The sequence below is a fragment of the Gallus gallus genome, chromosome 3 (assembly GCF_016699485.2).
Source record: "Gallus gallus isolate bGalGal1 chromosome 3, bGalGal1.mat.broiler.GRCg7b, whole genome shotgun sequence".
Classification (NCBI taxonomy): Eukaryota; Metazoa; Chordata; class Aves; order Galliformes; family Phasianidae; genus Gallus; species Gallus gallus.
The window spans coordinates 48,321,803-48,345,751 of NC_052534.1; the positions used below are offsets into that span (position 1 = coordinate 48,321,803).

Sequence of the window (23,949 nt, forward strand, 5' to 3'; positions counted from 1 at the left end):
CTGTGAACCTGCTCTCTCTGGTGTCTCTCTGATGCAAAAACCATCTCTCCTACATCAGCCTTTCCACAGGATGTCACTGTCCCCTCTTCACCTCCCCTCACAGCTCCCAGACTCTTGGGGGCAAGGAGGGAAAGGAAGTGGAAGAGCACAATCTGGCAGGTCATTAGCCTTCCTGTCTTTTCTCGGTGTAAAAATAACATGGAAAAAGAAAAGAAAATTGCATTCTCTCATGCTTTCTCCACACTTTTCTGCATTTAGCCAGATGGGTTTTGTTTATAAGACAAGCTTCTAGCTAGTGAACAGGCTGCAGTCACAGTTATGTGAAACAGTGGTCTGATCAAGCTATACTTCTGGCCAGAAGGTGCAGACTTGCAATAAGGCTAAGAGGCTGGAAAGGGCCTTCAATTCCACTAAGCTCTGCCTTTCCATAGTAGGGCAACTATGCCTGTATCTTATTGGTAGGATTCACGTTTAGAGGAGTGAAATCACTGTCTTTTAAGATGAAAACTTAACGCACTAGTTACTTGAAAATACTAGAGGATGAAACAGCTTCAGATTTAATAAGAACTAACTTTTTATAAGTCTTTTGTTTTCCTCCTTAGCTGATACCAAAGGGTTTTCGGATCTTCAAATTTTTGTGCGACTCAAATGAATGGGTTGCTGTGTCTCAATTAAAACCTCTCTCTTTCCTAGGTGCCAGGATAGCTGAGTACTCCCAGCTTTATGACCAGATTGTCTTCAGAGACAGCTCACCCAAGGTCCAAAAAGAAGCCTGGGCCAGCCCTCAGGAGCCCTCAGCCGTGAGGTTTTCCACACCTCTGGCTAGCACTCTTCCCTGTGCCCAGGTCACTGGTGAGTGCTCCAGAGCAGAGGATTGGCTTTTGCACTCTACCTACAGCAATGGTGAGCTGGCTGACTTTTCTCCGTGGCCAGAATCCCAAGACACAAAGTCCAAGAGCTCATATGCAGAAGCTGTGACAAAAAGCAATTCCAGACAGCTGCCGTCAGCCTGCTCAGTGCCTTCCCTTCAGATTTCTAACCGCTTGCATGTCCCGGCGCAGAGGTGGAGTGCAATTATCAGCCAACCTAACAAAGAAAATTTACACCAAGATCACATCTATAACTCCCTTGGGAGAAGAGTAAGCAGTATGAAACCACAGGCATACAGTAGGTCACAGTCATCTTCTTCGATTGTGGTCAATAGATCTGGAGAATCAATTGTATATCCTAATGAAACAGACAAGAAAACACCTCATTCCAATAGGAACTTCCGACTCAATAGCCATCAAGCGCTGGGTATTGCTTCAGCCTGTACAGGGCCTGATATGAGGAAGCAGATCCCTGAGAACTATTCGGATATGATTTTGCAGGATTCTCAAAAGGTCCTGAGAGTAAACAGGCCCTCCCCTCTGACTGCACAGATGGCAACTCAGAACTATTTTTCTAACTTCAAAGACACTGAAGAGGGGGAAGGGGATGATGATGACTATGTGGAAATAAGGTCTGAAGATGAGGGGTCTGATCTGGAGGCTTCTCAGAACCAAACAAGGAAACTGGATCCTAAATTGCACAACACGGACACTGACCCTTCTGAAACTCTCTGCAGCAAAACTGTGTCTTGTACTCCTGCAAAGCCCACCGGCAGCAAACACACGCTTACCCCGTATCTGACTGCATACAGTGATTCAGATAAACTGAATGACTACCTGTGGAGAGTGCCATCTCCCAGCCAGCAGAATATTGTCCAGTCTTTACGGGAAAAGTTTCAGTGTCTTAGTTCCAGTAGCTTTGCTTGATGCTTTCAGTGATCTCTAGCTGTACTGCCTTAACATGAAGAGTATATACTTGGACAATCAGTACTGGCATCATGTATTTCCATATTATTACACTATCAGGCATTGTATCACAATAATATTGTAAATAGGTTTTTTTAATGGTTTAGAATCCTGGAAGTTAAAAGGCCATGTGTGCACTGTCTGCTGTCTTGTTTCATAATGCAGGTGGACTTATGACCCCATATAGGAGCCTCTGTATCTTTCCTCTGCACAGCTCAATTTCTTGCTAGGCATGACATCATTTTTATTATTATTATTTTTAAACTGTCTAACCCAGGTTTGACACTGTTTGATGCTTAAGCCATGTTACCACATGGGAACCTTAGCATTTGAGCTTCTGAGTTGTGACCAGGTCTGTTCTCACAATGACTCTGGTTGCACGTGGCTGCATCCGTAAGTGTGCAAACTTCTAAGCCAGGTTCTGGTCATGACAGCATCATGCTGTGTGTGCAATTGCACAAACCTGCTGCACATTACTTTTCAAAAGAGAGATTCCAAGTCAGCAGGACCAGTACATGAGATACCAAATATGCTATGTTGATTTAGAACAGACTTCTTATGTTTTAAACAGAACCTAGTCCTAGTGCTTATGAGAGCTGCTGATAGCTGTGTCTGGAGCCTTTCTACCTGCTGTGGCTTCACGGTTGGCAGAGGAGGGGCAGAGGCATCTTTTTATGTGAATCTATCAATGTGAGGTCATCCTTGTCCGAAGGGTGTGTGGGACAGCAGAGTGGAGCTCTGCTGCTTGTGAAGATGGGTAGGCTGAGTGCTAACTTTGTGCCTGTAGTGTCTGGAACGTGCAGGCTAAATCAGAGCCCAGCAGTGGAAAGCCACTGCATGTGGGTTGGCCAAGTGCAACTGATAGACAGTGACCTGCAGGTTCCTCACACCCCAAAGTCAGTAACCCTGAAAGAGAATGGGACTCGTCCCTGTGCTTGGGTGAAACATGCTGAGCTCAGGCTGCGGACTGTTTCTGCAGTAGTGCTAGCTGAGGTACAGGCTGCTTCCTCCAGGCCAGGGTGGGGTGAAAGAGGCATCTTCAGAACAAGGTGGGCTGAGTATAATTCAATGTCTATATAATATAAGCAGCTGAAACATGAGAACGTATTCCATCCTTTTGCAAATAATGTACAAAGTAAATGCTCCCATTTACAACAAGAATAGACTTTCCAGTGTGATGCACATTTACTCTGTTTTGTCATCGTTGCACAGCTTTTGGATTCTGTTACTTGAAAACGTTGTACCAATGGGAAAGCCTCAGTATGTCTACACTGACCATCCTGTGTGACTGTCATTCTGTTTTGGTGCTTAAGTTCTTCAGATGACGCAGATAAAGCCAGTACCAAGTTACACATATCAGTCTATGAAGGAGCTGAAGTACTGTTTTTATTAACCACGTACGGTTCCCCTCGGTTACCGCACTCCCGGACCTGCCATCTATTTTCTCCATTGGTTATCATGAGCAAAACCCGGCGTTATCAATGTACAGCGAATTACTTGTAGAATAAGATTTAAGGACTTGAATTTCCTAGAATGGATTAAATTATTTACGAGGTGCATTGGTTGGTCACTCGTTGCATGTACCAACTTGTCCAAACCAGCAGCAGTGATGCTCGGCGCAGATGGAACCTCAGCCAGCCCGAGACGATGAGCATTGTACAGAATTAGGCTGGCGAGTAGTAGTGGAGCCCGTATTTATTTATTAGAGCTTGTAAAGTATTGTAAATACCCATAGGAGTTACATCTGTGCTTTGCCCCCGCACCTCTAGGTTGTTTGGAACTCGCACCTCGTGCAACGGGTGCAGATAGGGAAAAAAAAGAAAAAGGGAGGTGTACCAGCTCGTAACTTGTCTCCCAGGGACCATTTCATACTATTTGTAATAAACGCGGAGTATGCAACAAGCTGCGGTTCTTTTCTTTCGGGGGAGGGCACAAGCGAGCGGGGCTGCGGAGCCGGGGCGGGGAGAGGGGCGGGCGGGGCGAGCGGCACGTCCCGCCCGCCCCTCGTCCCGCTCCCCGCCCCGGCTCCGCCGCCAGCGCGCAGCCCGCAGGAGGATGAGGGGCGAAGTGCTGCGGCTCTGCTTCCCGATGCGGCTCTGCCTCTCTCTGCCTTTCGCTGCCGCCCCGTACCGGGCGCTGAGCGGGTGGCAGGCAGCGAGCGGCCAAGCCGCGCGGTAAGCGGAGCGCGAGGGGAGGCGGTGCAGGCTGATGCAATAGCGGGGGGAGGAGGAGGGAGAGGAAGAAGAAAAAGAGTGGGGGAGTGGGGTCGCGTTGCCTCGGCTGAGGGGGGTTTTGTGTTGAGGCGTTTCGGGCGGTTGCGGGGTGGCGCGGATGAGGCTGCGCACGGGGATGTGCACGTGGATGTGTGAGCTCTCCTCTCCGCCATGTGGCCGCTGAGGGCTAGCTGGGGCTGTTTGCTAGCGTCTGGCTTCTGCGACGAGGGATGAGGTAGTGAAACGCCTCTCCAGTCCGCCTCATCCCAGCTAGCGGGGGCCAAATGGAGGTCTCCCGTTCCCTACAACGCGTCCTGTCGCCACTCGCTATGTGCAGAAGGAAACGGAGCAGAACCCACGGCAGCTCACCCAGGGATGTTTGCCAGATAGCCTTCCCAGTGCCTGGCTGCAGCTTCTGCTGTTTTTTTCCAAGAAGTGGCACAGCAAACAGAGCTCCTCTGTCTGCCAGCTGCCCGCAGCCCCGAGAAGCATCCAGAAAATGGCAGTGTCACAGCCAGTGTTGCGTGGGCAGTCGTGCTCCCTCAGCCCTGAGCCAAAGGACGTGGAGGGCCTCACCTGGTCCCGACGCGATGCGGAGTGCTGCTTCCTTGCTGTGGGCTCAGACAAACCTGATGAGCAGAGCCTGTCTGTAAAGTTTAGGGCATGTCGGTGCACTGATGCACACAGCTGAAAAAGGAAGATATTTCAGTCTGCCTAGGTTTTCTGTAACTGGCCGCTGAATGCTGCCCTTTGCAATATATGGTAATTCTGGTGATGAAAAATGTATCTGCCCAAGCAGTGGTACTGCTGACTAACAGAGGCTTCCGCTGACTGACGTTAGAAGGGTTTCACGTTGGATTGGGTTCTTTTGCTAGAGATGTGTCTGTGTTGATGTGTTGCAGCAAAATCACCGAGAACGCAAGAAAATCTTTGGCCTCTCTGAAGAGAGAACACCCACGGCTCGAGCCAACGCTTGCTATTATCCAGGTAACAACCACTTACATGGGGCTAGTGGTAACAGGTTCCCTTCGGTGCTGTTTCCTGTGAAACTTCAGAGATGTGTGATGCAGGAAGTAACCCCGTTTCTAAGCAAACTGGTGGCTGCAGGTAACCCCATCGCTTTGGAGTTCAAGCGAGCGAGCGCTTTCTCTCACATAGTCCAAGTGAACTGCTAGGATGGTTTCAAAGTCAAAGCAGTATTTCTCAGTATTTATTTTGCTTGAAGCTGTTGCAATCCTGCAAATAATGCTGATAGGTGTGAAAACCAGGATCTCTCTTTACTACTCTCTCCTGACATAACTCTGCCTGGGCAGGGGAAAGCCCTCCTCTTTCTGCCCATCTGTGTCTGTGGCCAGATCAGAGTTGCTGAGGGGAGCCCTCATGGCAGCCTGCAGCTCTTTGTAAGGGGAGTGGAGGGGCAGCGCTGAGCTCTGCTCTCTGTGACAGCAACAGGGCCCGAGGGAACGGCATGGAGCTGTGTCAGGGGAGGGGCAGCTGGGGGTTAGGGACAGGGTCTGCAACAGAGGGTGGTGAACATAGAACGGGCTGCCCAGGGCAGTGGGCATGGCCCTGAGTAGCAAGAGTTCAAGGAGTGTTTGGATAGCATTCTCAGACATAGGGTATAATTTTGGGTGATGCTATGTGGAGCCAGGGGTTGGACTCAATCCTTGTAGGTCCTTTCAACCTCAGGATATTCTGTGATGCTATTCAGTTGGTTTTAATTGTAAAACCTAGCTATATTTTTGAAATAGTAATAGTGAATCTAAGAGGCAGTACACCAACTTTATTTCAGTAGGTATTCTGGAGAGGCTGAGTGAACAAAATCCCTCCCTGACTGCTCTTCAAATAGCCCTCTGTATGGCTGTCATTGTAAGAGATGACAGAGTAGCAGTGACCCTCCTCTCGCTGCCTTTCAGTTTCTCCCTCCTGCCTTGTCTCCATGCAGTTGCACAGTGAGCTGGAACTCATCCATGCTGCTCTGGACGGGGGTTACCTGAAGAAGAGGGTCCCGTTTCCCCACAGACTATTCTCCAGTCTGCATTGGCCATGGGAGTGTTTTATGCTGTCACCTGGGAAGGGACAACAGTGTTAGGTGGGATGGAGCAATGTGTGAGAAGTTCCGTCTCATTTATGTTATAGTTTTGGATGCATCAAGGTCTGTGTTTTGGTTTGAATCATGACTGTGCTTTAAATGTGCATTCCTGTGGTCCCCATTTACCCCACCTGATTTGCATTATGAGAGGTCTGTATAACATGTGGAGTTCTCAATCCTTCTGGGTGAAATTCACCCCTCTGGTGTTCTCCAGTTAACAGTCACTAGCTCTAGCCTGGTTGCAATGGCTGAAGTAGACTTCCCTGTATGTGTGTATTTGCTGTATTTGTACTCAAAGAGGGTTTATTTTAGTACTGATAGTGCTCTACTTTATTGGGTAACATGGGCAGAGCACTAAGGTCTGTGCTGCTGTCCAAGTGACATGTTTCAGGCAGAGGAGCATAGATGGCAGCGAGACAACCTCTTGATCCAGTTGTTTGCAGCTGGCACTGAGTGCGGCCAATTCACCAGGGGAATGCGGAGTTTCACACTGAATCCACTCTATAAGTGTCTTTAGATGCCTTCTTTTTTCCTCAAGCCACCCAAACCTGATTGACTGTATGATTAGTACCAGCGTTTTTTGTAATCCACCTTGAGGCTGAGTAGAGGCTGTAACACAGGAATAACAAAAACTTGTGTCTACTTAGTCTTACTAAAGCTTTCTGCCCATAGAGGTTATGGAGTCTCCTTCTATGGAGATATTCAAGACCCATGTGGAAATGTACCTGTGTGACCTATTGGAGGGAACCTGCTTTAGCGGGGGGGGGTCGGACTCAGTGATCTCTTGAGGTCCCTTCCAACTCCTGCAATTCTGTGGTTCTGTGAATATATTATCTGGCACCAGGATCCTGTGCAGTGCTGGGGCTGTTGCCCTGTGACTATCAGCTGTGCACCGCCAGATTCTGCCCTGCCTACATCGATTGGCAGCTTGGCCTCACCATGCTCTGCAGGTTGTGGTGGGACCAGGTTGGCGCAGGGACTTCTGTATGGGGTGAGCTCTCATGATAGTGTGACAAGGGTGGCTGAATCGCAGTCAAACACCCAGTCCTGTTGGTCAGATCACTGTTGTGGGAATGCAATTCCACAAGGTTTGGTAGGAATAAGGGAACAGCTGTCCTTAACACACTCTATCCTTTCCTTGCCTTGGCATTAGGTTCACTTGTATTCTCCATGCAGTGGCCCCTGCAGTGCTCCTCATCCCTAGGTGCCAGGTCTGCGGAGTGGGAGAGGAGTGGCAGTCTTGTGCCAGGGATACTGGCAGTGCTGGGCTCAGGAAGGGAGATGGAGGATGTCCTTATCCATTTTAAATTCTGCTGTTTTTTGTTGTTGTTTTTGTTTTCTCATTTTTCAACCTTTTTGAGGGGTCGGTGAATTATTACAGACTTGGACCAAAACCATTTTGTGTGACACCAGATGCAAATTAAACCCGTGCCAAGTGAATGACTTGACTCCAATGGGAAATCATTGGCACTGAGGAAATCTTGAGGAAAATGCTACATAGAATGTACATGAAATTGTAATAAACCCTTTAAAATAGTTTATTGCAGTCTTATTGTCTGAATTGGAAGATAGATTTTATTTGTAATCATTTGACTGTGAGAATAAATGTTTTGCTTGCTTGTTTTTAACAAATGTCCTGGCATTCATGGAGGTGGAAGTCTTGGTGATCTGTTAATAGGAAGTTTTAGGTTTGAATATTAAATCCTGTTTTATTGTTGCAATATACAAAAATACGTGAAAAACCTCCTAAAATTCGAGAGTAAGTAGTAAGCAAAAAATGAAACACTAATAAATACAGTACAAATAGTTGTGGAGATCTTAGGGTAGGGTGATTGCTGGGTGAGATGGAGCTTCTCCCACATGAAGCATCTGTCCAGGATGCTTCTGTTCTGGAGCAGTGTCTGACAGCAACTAAGAGGAGGAGCTGGTATTGTCTGCTTCTGTCTGATAGAATTCACTGTAACATGTGGTGAGGCAAGAGATGCCCTTGCTTCCACTGCCAACCTTTAAATGAGGTCTGGGAAAGGGTGGATTGGGACCACCATTTCTGGTCATTGCTTGCACCTGAGCTCCCCTGGATTGGACCTGCCTTCCCACCAGGTGCTCAATCACTGTTTCAGGCTATGACTTAGCATTTCCACTACAATAGTGGACACGGATATTCTCACTATGTTTCTTGCATAGACCTGTGTATTAGTGCACTGACATTTCTCAAAAGTAAATTTATTATTTTAAAACTTAGTTTTTGTTTTTGTTTCCCAAGGCACATAATGCTCCTTTGGTTCAAGAAATGAACAAGAACTTTGCTGAAGAGGTAAGTTTTAGGCAATGTGCTTGCTATCAGTCACGAGCTACCTGCCTTTGGTAATTGTCTTGTTTTCTTTTGGCAGGTTGGTCTACGTGTGATTAACGTCTGTCTTCCTGAAGACAGCAGCAAAGATGAGGTAACCTGAAGGAGTCTTCCTTTTTTGTTTTTGTCATAAACTCATATTTACTGCTGACATTGGTTAGCACCCCCAACTGGTCTCTGTTAACTTAGATGAGAATTGAGACTGTGGTACGTAGCAAGTGACACTCTTGGACAGTTGCAGTCCCGTGGAACCCTGAAGCAGAGCATTCAGTCATGTTTTGTTTCTGTGTCTGGTATTTAACTGCAGCATCCTTTCGTAGCCTCACAGACTGGACGGCTTTTGTATTGGTGGCAGCTCTGGGCTAGGGCTTGTATGTGATATCCTATCTCCTACAGCCGCTCTTGTGACCTTAAATCTATTTCTGGAGCTCTTGACTCTTGCCCAGGTTTTACTTCAGGGAGATTAATTGATTTGAAGTGGTGACAGAGAGTTGAAATATTCTTCCTATTTATTGATCTTGAAATGCTTAACGTATGCATTAAACAAATTCATCCACCCAAAATCACTAAAGAGCTCCCTTCCTAATGCTTTTTAAGGCATTAGCTTGGAGGTACAATGCTTGCATCAAGGATGTTCTTAGTATAGCAAACTATTAATAGGCACAGTCATGAGGTCTCTGATAGTAAGAAGAGCACAGGAGTTTGTAATTTCCCAGCTGGTCTCCTTGTGACCAAGAGATTTCATAATGCTGTACGCCTGTGGATTTTGTGTACTGTTTTGTATTTGGTACACTTCGTTTTTAAAATGTTACTGTCTTGTGCTATGACCTCAAAAGATATTAAGAGGAACTTTCCACTTTCTATTATCATTTTGAGGATAATGTATAGTCAGCCCTGTAGGCAATCTGGGCTTTTGAAATGAAGATCAAATAGACATTGTTATGAGCTTACCTGTTCAATAATGGTGGGAAATAGATGGAATTAATGAGTATGGAGCAGCAGTTGCTGTTGCTTTGGAGTAACATCTCAGGAAGCAGCCAAACTATATAACTAAGGGGGAAAACGGTATTTTTTTTTTACTTGAGGTTAGCTACTTTTAGCAAAGTTGTTAACAGTTTGCTTACCTCACTTGTTTGCTTGCTGTGACAATGCTTCTACCATCTGAGCACTGCAGAACAACGCATATCACTAGGATTCAGTATTGTACTTTAGACATCACAGAATTGAAGGGGTTGAAAGGGACCCCTGAAGATCATCTAGTCCAACCACCCTGCTCAGCACGTAATATGAACCAATCTAGGGCAGTTAATGCAGACTCAGATGTTGGATTTGACCAACTATGAAAGGTTTGAACTCGCATCTGGTTCGTTCAGTACCTGAAGTTCATAATTATTTGTGCAGTGCCTTTTCAAAATGACAATTCTTTGTAAGCGCAATGTCGGATCTTAGGATCAGGGTGTTTTTGCTGAGGCAAGTCAGTAATCGTATATGCTGTTGTAATAAAATGAATTTTCTCCTTGCTCTTCTGTTCATATAATTGTTCTTTTAATGTGATGGCTTTTCTTACATGGTCTTTGTTGGGACGTAAACTGCTCCTATTTTGAACTTCATTTTAATCAAGAATTCTTATTTCTAAAAGCATCCTCTGAAGTCATTACAGCGTTGAGCTTTTTTCTGAGGTTTTTAGTGGACAAAATGTTGTTGGCAGCTTAACGTCACATAATATGTTGACTTTGTAAAATGTTTGCAATAGGGCCGGGGTGGCTTTATTTGGTAAATCACAGAAACATAGAACAGCAGGTTATTGCTTTTTTCATTTACAAGTTGCAGTAATGTGTAGATGAAGCAAAGGTAGCCAGAAACATGTTATTAAAAATAGGTTTTTTCCCCTTGTAATTAGATTATTATTGTCTGTTATTCTGATCCTTATTGCTTTTTATTAACTTCCTAGATTGTCAATGAAATCTTGAGGCTTAACGAAGATCCTAATGTGCAGGGCCTTGCCCTTGACCTCCCAGAAAGCTTGTGTAGCAGTAAGATATTAAATGCTGTGAAACCTGAGAAGGATGTGGATGGGTAAGTGAACCACTGAGGGGCTGATGTCTTTGTAAAAATCCATTTTCCCCAACGCATTCAGTAATGGATTCCTCAAAGTGTCCAGCATGTTATTGAGTGGTGATAAAAGATGTGATTCTGAAGTCTTTTTCTGAAGTCACACTCATCATTATTTTTTATATCTTTACATGCTATGCATTCAGGACATTATCTTTTCAAAGAAACAAACAAAAAAAAAAAAAAAAAACCAATGTTTTTTTTGGAATACAGATATTACTTAAGGCACTTCAATACTTGAGTAATGCAAATGTTTGTCACACAGTTGTCCTGAACACGAATCCCAAAATGTTTGCAAGAGGGACTGATGGAAGAAGTTGCAGGAGAGGTTTTAACTTCTTTACAGCACTTTCTCCTGGTGGGAGAGCAAGCTATAATAGTTTGGACCCACTAGCCCAACTTTCCAGTCAGTCTTGAGTTGCACTGCTCTCTGGAAATACATAGATTTCTGGGTCACCATTCTGGGAAAAATCTGAGCATCTTGCAAATTAGTTGACTTTCCATCATCTGGAGTGCTGGATGTTGACAGGAACGCTCATGCAGAAATGCCTTCTGTCTTCTCAGTAGCCATCCTAACCCATCGCAGTAAGCAACCCTAACCCATCACAGGTGTTTTTGCTCTTGGGATTAGTCATGTTGCAGGCTTTGCTGAGGATTTACATCACACAAAGTCTTTTTTTGTTACTGTACTTTTCCACTGCAGGTTATCTGATATAAACCTGGGACGCTTGGTACGTGGAGAAGACTCCGACTACTTTGTTTCTCCTACTGCTGGTGCTGTGATGGAGCTTCTTGAAGATCTGGGTGAGTTGTTCTATCGTGAGTAAAGTATTCATTCAAATGTAGCTAAAATCTTAGCATTCTCACCATGTTTTATTCTCTGATTTGTTTTGTTTTCCTACCTGGAACATATCTGTTTCCTGCCAGTGAAGAACCTCAGTGAGATCTGTATGTAATATTTGTAGAAATAGGTCTTGGTTATACAGTTTAGGAAAATTAGGCTAAGATTACCTGCCATCTGCATTACATTCAATCTCACTGAAGCCACCTGAGACATCTGAGTCTTCAAAAACCTAAATATCTTGGATGTAAACATTACCAGGGATTTTATGTGCCAGTTTTGATTAGTGTGAGCATTTGAAGAAATCCAGGTCTGCCTGTGAATATCTGCTGAGTGGATCCTTTGTTTTAGGTTGAATAGTATAAGTGCTAGCAATGAAACAGCAGATTTAAACTGGCGGCTTTGCAGCTTATGAAAATGATGTTGGTTCAAGGCAGCATTTCAGAAATAGCATCTCATGGCAATTCAGCATTGTTGAGACAAGGATTTATGTAACAGAACTGTAAACATGTGGTCAAGTATAGTTTGTAACAAATATGAACAGAAGGATATGTGAAAATAAAATACCAGCACACCAGAAGAGCAATGTTTGCTTACTGGAATTAGAGAGTCCCAAGGAAACAACTTAACCTGTGGTTTGTGTTGTTCCATAGGGTTCAAGTTGCCTTTGATGTTGTGGTTGAGGTGGAGCATGGAGCTGCTGTGTGGGGATGTGGTTTACTGACTGGTCCTGGGGGCATCAGTTGAATGCTGCACGTGGGTTGGTGGGGCTTGATGCCAGCTGCATTCTGTAACACCTTGTGTTTGTCCTACAGATGGGAAGACAGTACTGCTGGTGGGTATCGATGGGGCCTTGGGGTCCTCCTTGCAGTGCCTGCTGCAGAGACGGGGAGCCATCACTGCCAGCTGCCTCTGGAAGTCACCTGGGCTGCAGAGCAAGGTGAGACCTCTCCTCTGGCATCCCTCAGGCACTGAGCCTTACAAGCTCCCCGAGGAGGTGATTTTCCCCTGCTGTGATGCCAGTGAGGCACTGGAGTGTGCTGGCAACCAGCCCACATGGGCTAGGGTGGTTTCTCCCTGCTTGCTCATAAACAATGCTCTGACAGACAGGCACTTGTACTGGAATATATGTGTGTGTGTGTGTGTGTGTGTGTGTATATATATATATAGCAGCTGCTGTAATCTTTTTATTGTGCTCTGGTAGCTGTGAGAGGAAGAAAGCAAAGTTACAGCTTGAAACAAATGTGTGCAGATCTCCCTTTTTCCTTCTGTCCCTGCAAGAGAGAATCATAGAACCATACAGTCATTAAGGTTAGAAAATACCACTAAGATCACCCAGTCCAACCACCAGCTCTTCACCACCATCTACAATAAGTATTCCTCGGTGCTACATTCACATCTTTTTTGAACACTTCTGGGGCTGATGACTCCACCACCTCCCTGGACAGCCTATTCCAATACCTCACCACTCTTTCTGAGAAGAAATTTTTTCCGAATATCCAACCTGTACCTCTCTTAAGTTGAAGGCAATTAGCTCTTGTCCTGTCGCTGATGTCTGCTTGGTGGTATCTTTGTCATCCACATGAAATCACTTGCACTGAATTGTCTTTCAGTTTTGTAAATGTCGCTTCTTTTGTGGCAAGGGGTTTCAGGATCTTCATCTTTGAGGAGAATTGTAAGAGGATTTGAGAAGTTCACAGATCTAAATTCAAAGGATTTCATGTACCTTACACTGCCGGTTGCTTTTTGCAGAGTTTTTCTTGGCAATTTATATCTTGATATGACTTTCTGCTGATTTGTCTCATTTTGTCCCACAATCCAAAGTTTCACCAGAACTGGGGATGCACTGTGCCTGTGTGATGCAGAGGTCCACGCTCCACATGGTGACTGCCACCTCGCATTGCACAGCGCAGGCCGCACGGTGGCAGCCAACTCAATGTGATGATGTCTGGCCCCTGGGCTGGAGCCCAGGGACAGGAGGAGGAAACACCCGTAAGCAGCTGTGACAGTTTGAAAGTCTTTTGGCAACCCTGTGTTTTCACAGCTGCTGACGTTTTTGTTAGACTTGTCTCATTTCTGTGCTTCGAGTGATTGACAAGGCTTAGAAAATGCACGCTCCTCTCCAAGATGGAAGTGTGATGATCTCTGTCAGTTTTATTGGGTTTGAGGACTGCTTTGGACTGGATGGGGAGGTGTTGGGGTACCAGAGGTATTTCTGCTAGGTTACAACAACGGGCTCAAACCTGGTCAGAGTTGCTGTGCAGTCTGCCTGCTGGAGAAAGATCAGTTTCCTCCCCTCCAGATGCTTTCCCATCATCAAGCCTTGCTGTTTGGCATTCCCCATAGCTTACCTCTCACATCAAGTCACTGATGGGAAACAGAGTACGAGGCCGAAGTAGGAGGAAGCTGGAGGCTCTGCACATCAGTCTTCCCGAGTTCATTTTAACTTTTGGCAGCAAAGGAGATTCTGCTTTGCCTGGAGAACTCATTAGCAACACTCTGGGGAAACTTACCTTCCTCTTCTTCATCTGTAAGCTTACGGTGTCACCGGTAACTCTGAGCACTGCTCAGCCTGACTCTTGTAGTTTTTATGTTATCTTTTAGTAGCATTGAGCATTCTGAGGGATATAGATAAGATGTAATCCTTCTGCTGAGGTTTACATAGATAACTCTTAGAAGCACAATTGCTGCAGAGAGCCTGAAGAATGATCTGGTGGCATGTTTTCAGGAACATCTTACTTAGTAGTTTCATTTTTAAATAACAAACAGGAATCATAGAATCACCAAGGTTGGAAAAGACTACAGGATCACCCAGTCCAACCATTCACCCATCACCCATCTCACTAAACCATGTCCCTCAACACAACGTCACAACATCAGGAGTTGATTCACTGTTACTGGCAAAAAAATAAGAACTGATGTTCTTAATCCTTCATTGTGTTAGAATTAGGATATCTCTCTAGTTAGAGAGGAGATTACCAAATAGATCCAACTCTAACAATATAGCTTATTTTCTTGACAAAACATGGGTAATACTTAGTACCTGTAAGGAGCCTGGATTTCAGTTCAATCATGATTTCAACATGGAATCTTGTACATAGCCTATGTGCAAACCACACTACGTGTATTTTGAGACAGCCACTATCCCACAGTTTTCTTGTTAAAGAACTGAAAATCGGTATATTGGCACAATTAGGAACTGAGAACTTGTTTATTAAAGATTGGATGAAAAAGTAGGACAGTGTTCAGCCAGAGTAAATGAATAGGATTTTTTTCCTCATGTTTGGGAAGAAACTCTGACTAAAGTCCACTTTTTCTTAGATCAAGCACTTAAACTTCAGGTTTTTGACATCTTAGTCATTCACTGACCTATTTTCACTGTTTTGATAAAATGAAGAGCCTTGGTAGTGGCAGAAAAATGTATTTCATGTTACTAGGCATGAGTGAAGTGACAGAACGTGAGTATGGCCAGGCAGATCCTGTAAAAGGAGAGGAATGAGAGGCTGCACGGTTTCTAATGACATTACTATAGGTGTAGTGGGTTTTTTCTGTTTCATAACTTTGCGTGCACCATAGCAGTAAGCTTCACAGGAAGGGAGTGGGTGGCACTATGTGCCCAGTTAGTACCTCTAACTGCAGCCAGGCTGCCTGCAGGGGTCAGTTATGGAAACTGAGAAATGGCATGTTTGGCATCAAGGCTAAGTAGTTTGTAGCCTTTTATTCCCATGAGCTCTTCCTACTTTCATTTTCAATTCCTGTGCCTGTGTCATACTCACAGGTAGAGGCTGCACATTGGCGTTATGAGCAAGATAGAGAGCAATGAGTAAGGCACAGTGGATCGTTTTATAGGATCATTGCAATTATTTAAAAGTAAAAAACAAAACGTTTGTGCAGGCTTGATGATAAAATAGTCTTTCAGTTATCTGGAATGTACAGTTACTCTGTACCATTATCGTTAACTACTTGGCTTGAGTGTCTGCGTTGTTGTTTTAACATTTGGTGATCTATCTTGGGAATGGGTGGTTCTTCTTAATCTGCTTCTACTTAAATCTTGCTGGAGAGAGCTGTATTTTGTTATGAGGTAAGGTTTCAGATTATTTGTTGGCATGGCTCTTCCCAACTGAAACTATTTACTGGTGAGAAGGCAGGACGTTACTTGAGTATTGCCTCACTCTGTCTCCAACCCATCGCCCAACACACTGAGGACAGATCTGTGTGATGCCGTTGCTGGTTCTGCTTGCCGTGGGCTGGGATGCAGCACTTCCACCAGCAGCGCTGCCTGACGGGTCACCCCGCGGCCACCTGTCAATAGCTCCTCAGCCTCCTGGCAACAGTTGCCTGACGCATCTGGTTCCGATCAGATGCATCCTCTGTCTGGAGACTGCGCAGCATGTTTGCGAGGGAGGTTGGATGTGATGATTTCATAGGTCTTTTCCATCTCTAACGTCTGTGATTTATTTCTGATTTAGAAGATAAAGCCTGCACATGCCTCCCAAGGCTTTCGTGATTTATGAGCAGTCAAAAGAATAGGTTATGGCAAAAAGGAAAAAATAAAAATAAATAAAAAAAAATAACAGGTGGGGCAGGGACATGACTTCTATTAAGGGAAACCAAATTGCCCCACTGGAGATGAATCTCTTCCAAGGACACCCAAAATTCTCGAAGCAACTGTTTTACTTCCAGTGGATTCATTTTCCCAGTCAAACAAGTTTCTGGATGTCATTAAAAAAAAAAAAAAAAAAAACAAGGGAGGAAAAAAATCCATAAAGTGTTTTTTATATGTACTTCATAGACTCCAACTATTGCACATAAAAATACTTGCTTATACCAAGAGAGTTGAATTTATATTTCTAATTTATTTTTCTCTTCTTTGTGTGTGCTTATTTTTTGAAATGAGGAAAAAGTCAGGCTGGACAGCTCTATGAGCAACCTGATTGAGCTGTAGGTGTCTCTCTTCATTGCAAGGGAGTTGGACTAGATGGCCTTCTGGGGTCTCTTCCAACACAAATGATTTCATGATTCTATGAAAAGGAAATGGTGGGAGGAGGGCTCTGAGCATAGTATATTCTCATCCTGTAGGACAACTGTTCTGTGCCCTCTGATAAATTTTTTTTTCGTAGAGGCAGTAGGGTAGGGCAATGAGGTGAAGGGTTTGTCTATTTTTTTCAGTGCACTTATGTTATGACCAACTCCAGCCATCCACTGTGTTAACATTGTCTACAAAATTGGTTATGTTCAGCTGTTAACGTTTTTGAACATAATGATTTGTAGTCATAGAAATGAATGTTTGGTCAGTTGTTTTCTGTCACTATAGTTACTTATGATAGAATTGATCTGATATATGTTGTCTGAAAATTCATCAAGATTATCTCTTGTTGCATACAGCTCTCAGCTGGTTCATAGCTTCATGATGTGAAGCAATGTATGAATCTCAGAGTCCCTGTCCCAGAGGCTTTGCATGGAATGATGTTCCTGACCATCAGTATATTAATTATAACTGCTAGAATATGAACTGCATTGTTGTTACAAACACACTGAATACGTGTACCTGGAGATAATCACAGTTTTTCCTCTGTGTTGATGTTATGGTAGCGGCTGCCTTCTTTTGTGGGAAAGGTTTGCTTCTTCTATTCTCGGTACACAAGAGTATTGTACAGTGTCATTTTATCCAAATTTGCTTGCAAATTCCACAGTATAATTTGACTTGACACTGGTCAAGCATTCCTACTCATGTGATCTCCTAGGAGTGGCATGTAAGCTGATACTTGCAGCAGACACAGAAGTGTAGGCAATTTGGATAAGACTATTGAGACCGTATGTTTGCAGGCAATCATAGGACTTCTAGTTGAAGCCTGAATTGGCTTTGTAGCATTAGTCATCTGTCAAGCAAGTAAGCCTTCTCCCACACATTTGGCTATGTTTCCACATGTGAATCTCTGAGGAGGGTTAGACCATTCGTGTGTCCTCTAAGGAGATGGAGCTTTCTTAGCTTTCTGCCTTTTCTGCCGCAGTTCCCCTCCTGGATGCTCAGCTGTGCCAAAAACGTGCTATCCTGATAGAATTTGTAGCTTTTCTTTCTTGGCAGGAGTGCTGGGCAGAGTTGCATCAGAGCACTTTTGGCCAAAAAAGAAGCTGGAACGCTTGTCGGTCACAAATCCGTTCATGGAGAGGTTTGTGTGGATTGCAACAGTTGGCATTTATTTACATTTTTCCAAAAATTTCCAAAATTACTGTCTCTCTGATACAATTTTCTGGGTCAGTGCTGTGCCCATAATTCCTGTTTGAGTGGATCTTTATACATCTGCCTCTGCTGCTATCCTTTATCTCATGTTGATTCCAATAATTGTTACAGCGCCCTGTTTCAGAATAGGGAGGAAAGAAAGACACTTATCTCTTTGATTATATGAATTTTTAAGTAAGCATTTTTGCTCTGACATCTGTAAGGTTGAACTAAATCAGAGACACTGATTAGCAAGCATGAGCTGAGAAGCGAAAGGAAGCTTTAATTGGTATTCTTCAAAGGCATTGATGTTTGCAGATCAGGTCATCTTGCATTTCTCAGAGCTGTCCAGGTTTTTTTCTTTCAGATAAGCTGACTGTACTTTTTATAATTACCTTCTTACTGACATTCAGTTGTTCTCTTTCTTAAGTTTCTCCAAGATACTTTATTGGACAGTACTTTGAACAATTATATGGCTTATTTGTTGAAAATATAAAATTCCCATAAAATGTTACTGGCACTGTCTCTTACTCTACTTCCTTGTTTTACAGGTGCTTTTTACTTTTTCAATTTCAAATACTATTGTTCATAAATATAATGTGTGGTAAGAATGCAGTCATCAGTTTGGATTTGATTTGGAAAAACTCCGCTCAAAATATTATTGCTTATATAATCTGAAAATAATTTGCTTATTCAAGAATGTATTTCTAAGATTAATTACTTTTTTTTTTCTTTTTCTTGGGGGATTTTGGGCTATTCATAGCTTCATCATGCGGACGTGGTGGTAGCTGGCAGTCCGAAACCTGACAGCGTTCCCAAGAGCTGGCTAAAACCTGGAACCACCATCATCAACTGTTCTCCTGACTTGCTATCAGGTAGGCAAAGTTTAAAGTGAACAGTTCTTGAAAGTGGTGTACACCGAGTCTTTGAAAAGAAGTGTGTGGCATGTTGGTGACCATACATTGTGATTAAACGCTACATCTTTGGGAAGGAGCCTTTGACAGTGGGCGTTTGTACACGGGGAATGAGTACATGTATCTCTGATGTGTAAATAAGAAAAAGATGTCAGGTGAAGGAGGAGATACTGGAATATATTCTTCACACCAGGATTGTTAAATAAGCAATGATCCCATGGATTCATTCAAAGTTCATTGGATGACTTGTTGTTTCTGTGTTGGTTTGTACTGTATGTTAACGTTTTGAATTCTGTTGTCTCAGCTGGAGCATAGGGAAAAGGAGAAGCAGAAAGAATATTTGCAAAATGCAATGCAGAGAATGGTGCAAGAGGATCTAGAGAAATCATGTATATCTCAGAACAGGCAAGATGTCCCCTGCAACTATTACTAATACAAAATAAGTTTGGATTCATCTTCCCCCGCTCCCTTTAATATAACCTGGTTAGAGAGGATGTATAGGTTCGTTAATTTCTCCATTGAGAAATGCTGCAGAATTTTACTAGAAATAAAACTAAGAAAGTTTCCCAGAAGTTATTATATTCCATTGCAGGAACTACATTTCCTTTAAAATTCCTTTGACGTCTGTGAGGATCTCTGGATATTTTCTGTTTTTTATAGTACATGTACCAATTTGATTGTTTGACCTGATGGTACCATGTTGTGAGAGAATAGAAAAATAAAGAAGTGAATGGGTAATGTGATGGATCTAGCAAAGCTCATTAACTAATCACAAGTGTGGGGTGCGCTTATTAACATCTATTCATATAAAACTGGGGAAATGGGCGTAAGAACAAGGAGAAAGAGCTGTGTGTTTCTTAAGCTAGATATGTTTCCTGAGGGCAAATTAAGCAAACACTTCAAGCAGAGTTAATATGAGACCAGATTTGTAATAAGGCAGCTGCTGTTCCCATGCAAAGTGTGGCCTTAGCAAGAGATGCCTTTTGTTGTCCATCTTGATATCCTCTTGATTTGAATATATGCTGCAGATGTGGGAGGTCTGGGTTAAATGCACTCAGCTATCCAAAGGTAGTTGGACATTCCTCTTTCTCCTCCCTGAGCTATGCGCTGATCTTCATGGGGATCTGAGGGGGAGTGCACCAAGCCTTATCCCTTACTAATGCTGCACAACTTTTTGTAAAAATAATTCATGTTTTTTTTATACTAAAGACAAGTGGGGGAAAATCAGACATGCTAGCCTAGTGATTAGGAGACTCCTTGATTCCTTGATACTTGTTTTGCATAGGGTCAGTGGGACATAATTGTTAAGTATTTACAGAGAAGGTCTGTTAAGTATGTACTTGAAGCCCTGTTTCCTCAACAGATACCTGACCTATGGGTGTAACACTCTTGCATAAAATAGGAATGGGAAAGAAAGGGAGAGGCACAAAGAGAATGGAGGTAGAGCAGTAACACCTATAAACACCCATATAAATGAAGAGGAATGACCTCTCTTCATTTTAGTCCTTTTCAGCAGGAGCCACTGAGTTGTCTGATTTGGGGTGGAGCTGTGGGTCTGTGAAAGCAGTATGGGGTAAGCCCTTGTAGCCTGAGTGGGCAGTGTTAGAGACTGAACTCCCCTAACTCTGTGTGCTGCTGGAAGTCTCGCTTCCAGTTACCCAGTTCCCACATTCCATTGCAAGTAGAGCCAAGGTCTTCCCTTCACAGATCCAAAATTTGCACACTGTAACCTCTTGGCATGGCTTTAAGATACCTAAGTCTCAAGACCTATCTGCTCTACAGAACCATTGATAACACCAGTATTTCCCTAAGAAAAAAAGTGCTGTTGGGAAAACATCTGAAATATGTTCACATACCACAGCAAAACTCATTCTTAAGGCAGGAAACAAAGTACGTACTATGTGCCAATTGAGTTTTTTGTGTTTCTCATGTTGCAGCAGTTGTCTGTGTTAAGTACAGCGTTTCTTTGAAAAGGCAACATGAAATATTAAATAGATAGTTTAAAAATAAACTCATATATCAAGTGTTCATCTGTTTTTATGCTTTTGAGACTGTCAAAAACTTGGAGAAACTCTGGAAGAACAGCAGAAACACATTTTAGTAGCTTTTAGAAATGCTGGCCTGAAGACTTGCATGAGAAGTACATGAAACACAGGTGTCTGTCTGACAGGAAGAATGCACTTAGTTTAATTGCAAGGTATTTATTAAAAGTATATTTCGGAATACTTATCGCCTTGGAGAAACCACTGACTCTTACAAATGACTTTTCACTTTCAGTGCGTAGTGAAATCTGTTTGGCTGGCTTGCTCGGGAATTGTTACAGGTTTTCTCTTGCTTTAGAAATCTCCAACTCAACATTCACGCTGGGGCTGAGGGAACTGTACAAAGCCTGAAAGCAACAGTGGCTGTGAAGTGACTTTTATTGTTGCTAGATGGTAGCTAGATTTCTACCTCATGTAGCTTAACACATGGGAGCATTTCAAAAGCACTCCTAAATTTGCAAGGACATGGTTATATTAGGCAGCTGTAGGGATGTAAGCCAGGAGAGTAGAGCTAAAAGTGCTTGCTCCAAAATAATGGAATTTTTTCTCCTCTAAAAAAAAAAATTAAAAAAAATAAAAAAATCTGTTGTACTGCCAGCAATTTTAGAATTGCGATCATTTTAAAACATCTTATTCTGCTGCACTGATGATTTTGGAATCTAGTGCTTCTTGCAGGAAAATATTTGATTTGTAAATGTATAGAAATGAAGAATTAGTTTCTGAACAAAAAAGAGCCAAGATTATTTGGGATTTGATGACCAACTCCATTAAGGTCACTGAAGAGCTCAAGCCCACGTGGTTTAATTATCTAAATGGAAAATGTGACCTTTTCTCACATCTCTGTTCTAATCCTATCTGCCTGCCTGTATAGCTGTGCGCTGCCAGTAGATGGGCCTTTGTCATGGTGAGGCAGAGGAGGGAGTACAGTGCCTGCAGTTCAGCTGATCTGGCCAAAACCCAAGGCAGAGAGTGTTATTCCAGCTCCCATCTGGAAAATGTATCCTGAGTGAGCTGTTGCAATCCTGTGGTTGTCCTCTTAGCTCATGTATGCTCTGGCTTCACCTTCACTCTGTAAAAGTCTGGTTAGTGTTAGTGTGGTAAGCGCGTAGCGTAAGCAGGCTGGGAGATGCACTTTATTGAAGGGAAACATCCACTACCAATATGTATTTACATGCATGCTAGCTCTCTCCTGATAAAGAAATCACATTAAGCCAAAAAAAAAAAAAAAAGTTGAGATGTTTCTGTAAAGCACAGCTGTCTGAAAGGGGATTTTAAACTCCATTCTTCCTACTTCATCTGTCTCTTTGGCAGCTCTCCCAGCCCTGTCTCAAGGCAGCAATGCTTAGCTTATGACTCTGATGGGCTCTTCCAGTAAAGCTCCTGTGCTTGAGCTGAACATATTTCCAGAAATGATTTTTTTTTTTTAACAGTGAGTGTTAATACAAAAAGGTGGCCTTTTAGATACTTTCTGAGTTTAGCATCAGGACTGGCCTGTTACTGCCCAGTTAGGTTTGGCACTGAAGTGCAGGTGTCTGCTGGCAAGGCAGGTTGAGGAGTGGTTTGACAGTGCACTGAGCAAGGCTGGAGGTGCCTGCTGGTGAGCCCCTGCCTCTCGGTGCTGTTACAAGGACATGAGCAGGTGCTGCAGCACTTATGCTGAGCACTGGGCCTAGGCCAAAGCTCCCAGTCTCTGCTGCCATGGGGGCAGCAGCTCTGAGGTGATGAGGACATTTTGTGATGGCTGCAGGCAGGGTGAGTGCATGGAAAGCTTGGCTCAGTCAGGGTTTGTGCTCCGATTCCCCTCGAGGAGAGAGGCTAACATTGTCAGTGTACAGTTGTTATCTTTTATTGTAATTATGTCTACGCCCTTCAGAATGAGACAAAGGGCCGTGCTATGCCCATAGAGACTAGGATGTGGATTCTGTCTTGGAGAAAACTACATCTAGATAAAAGTCAATAAGCAATAGCAAAAGCATAAGCCAAAAGGAGGATTGTGGGTAAATGACAAATGGTATGTTTAGTTCGGGTAGCAAATGTATAGTTATTGTATAATATGTTGCCACTAGAAACAATCATAACTGTCTTTATTGTTAGAGTCGCTCTACACTGTACAGCCTCTGCAGACTATCTGCTTTTAATGGCACGTTCACAAAGGTAACTTTTGCTGTTCAGAGGCTTTTTAATGGTCCTGTGTAGAATTTTCAGGTCATTTCGTTGTTGTATTTCACTGCAATGAGGGTATGAAAAAGAAGACAATCCTTACCATGCTCATGTATGTGTTTTGTTAAACATATGTTTAACAAAAAACCTGTCAAGCTTTTATTTTCCGTTTTTTTTTCCTTTGCTTTCCCCTCTGCCTTCCCCCCCCCCCCCCCCCCCCCCCCCCCCCAAAAAAAAAAATCCAATTGGACTCTGGATTTGATCTCTGTTGCTCCCAGTTTTCTTTTCCAGTATGTTGTATGTTTTGTCATAGACGTGTATATTTGCAAAATACACTTCAGAGCATAAAGTTGCTCTCCCTTTCCAATGATTTTAGTTGAAGCATTGCAGAAGTTACCTATAATTTTGGCAGTGACACTGTTAAATTGTTAACTTAAGTCAGCAGCATAATTACTCTGTCTGGGTGTAGCTTCAAGTGTAGTTGTTCCCACTCAAAAAAAGCCTAATAATTTGTTTGTGTGATGTTCATATTTTACAGAGAAACACAGCTATGATCAGAAAAACAGCAACACTACTGAAAATGCAGTTTGTTCTCTTGCAGTAGCAATGCGAATGCAGGTTGGTATAACTTCAAATATTGTGAAACTTGTTGCTCTTCCTGTGAATTGTAGAAACTGCTTCCACGACTTCATTATTATTATTTTTTTTTATTTTTGTTTTCTCTTTCTACAATCCTACTTGCCTCTCATTTTAATGGCAATTCTTAATCAGTTGAGGTGAGTCATGCCTGTTGCATTTAGTTACGTTAAAAATCAGATGTGTCACAGCTCTGATGACTGTAGGAAACCTCGCCAGAAGCACTTTTATCAATAATCTAATGTTACTCCTTCTTACAAGGTCATGAAGATTATTTGTACTTGCACGCATTTTTTTGACCTGTGATGGATAGATGGTCCAGAAATGTGTTGTTTTATTTGGAAGCAGAATGAGTCAGTCAGTGAGCAATTAATATCTTCCATTCTTTCTGATGTGAGAAAATAATAGTAATTCTCAGTTTAACCAGTATAAAATTTTTGAGTGCCTAATTAGAGATCTTTTTTTGGCCACTTATTGTGTTAAAGACCTGTCTCCTTTTGAAATCTGAACAGTGGCACAGTCATAGAGCAGCAG

The 23,949-nt window shown here is 43.2% G+C and overlaps 2 protein-coding genes across 14 annotated transcripts in view; both read left to right on the plus strand.

The window, feature by feature from the left end:
* Positions 1–3,734, plus strand: part of PLEKHG1 (pleckstrin homology and RhoGEF domain containing G1) — a 130,963-nt gene extending 127,229 nt beyond the window's left edge. For all 9 annotated transcript variants that reach the window (XM_025148936.3, XM_004935612.5, XM_015284268.4 and 6 more), the window contains one exon: positions 694–3,734. In XM_025148936.3, coding sequence (XP_025004704.2) covers positions 694–1,796 — 1,103 coding nt within the window. In that variant the 3' untranslated portion in view covers positions 1,797–3,734. The remainder of the gene's footprint in view (positions 1–693) is intronic.
* Positions 3,735–3,867: 133 nt separating this feature from the next.
* The window catches only part of MTHFD1L (methylenetetrahydrofolate dehydrogenase (NADP+ dependent) 1 like), a 142,336-nt gene continuing 122,254 nt past the window's right edge, over positions 3,868–23,949 (plus strand). For all 5 annotated transcript variants that reach the window (XR_003074319.3, XR_005858257.2, XM_004935617.5 and 2 more), the window contains exons 1-9: positions 3,868–4,009; positions 4,951–5,035; positions 8,404–8,454; positions 8,531–8,584; positions 10,442–10,566; positions 11,306–11,406; positions 12,259–12,383; positions 18,427–18,538; positions 23,318–23,397. Coding sequence is in view for 3 of the 5 variants with exons in the window: in XM_004935617.5 (XP_004935674.2) it covers positions 3,891–4,009; positions 4,951–5,035; positions 8,404–8,454; positions 8,531–8,584; positions 10,442–10,566; positions 11,306–11,406; positions 12,259–12,383; positions 18,427–18,538; positions 23,318–23,397 (852 nt within the window). In the remaining 2 variants the exon portion in view is untranslated. The remainder of the gene's footprint in view (positions 4,010–4,950; positions 5,036–8,403; positions 8,455–8,530; positions 8,585–10,441; positions 10,567–11,305; positions 11,407–12,258; positions 12,384–18,426; positions 18,539–23,317; positions 23,398–23,949) is intronic.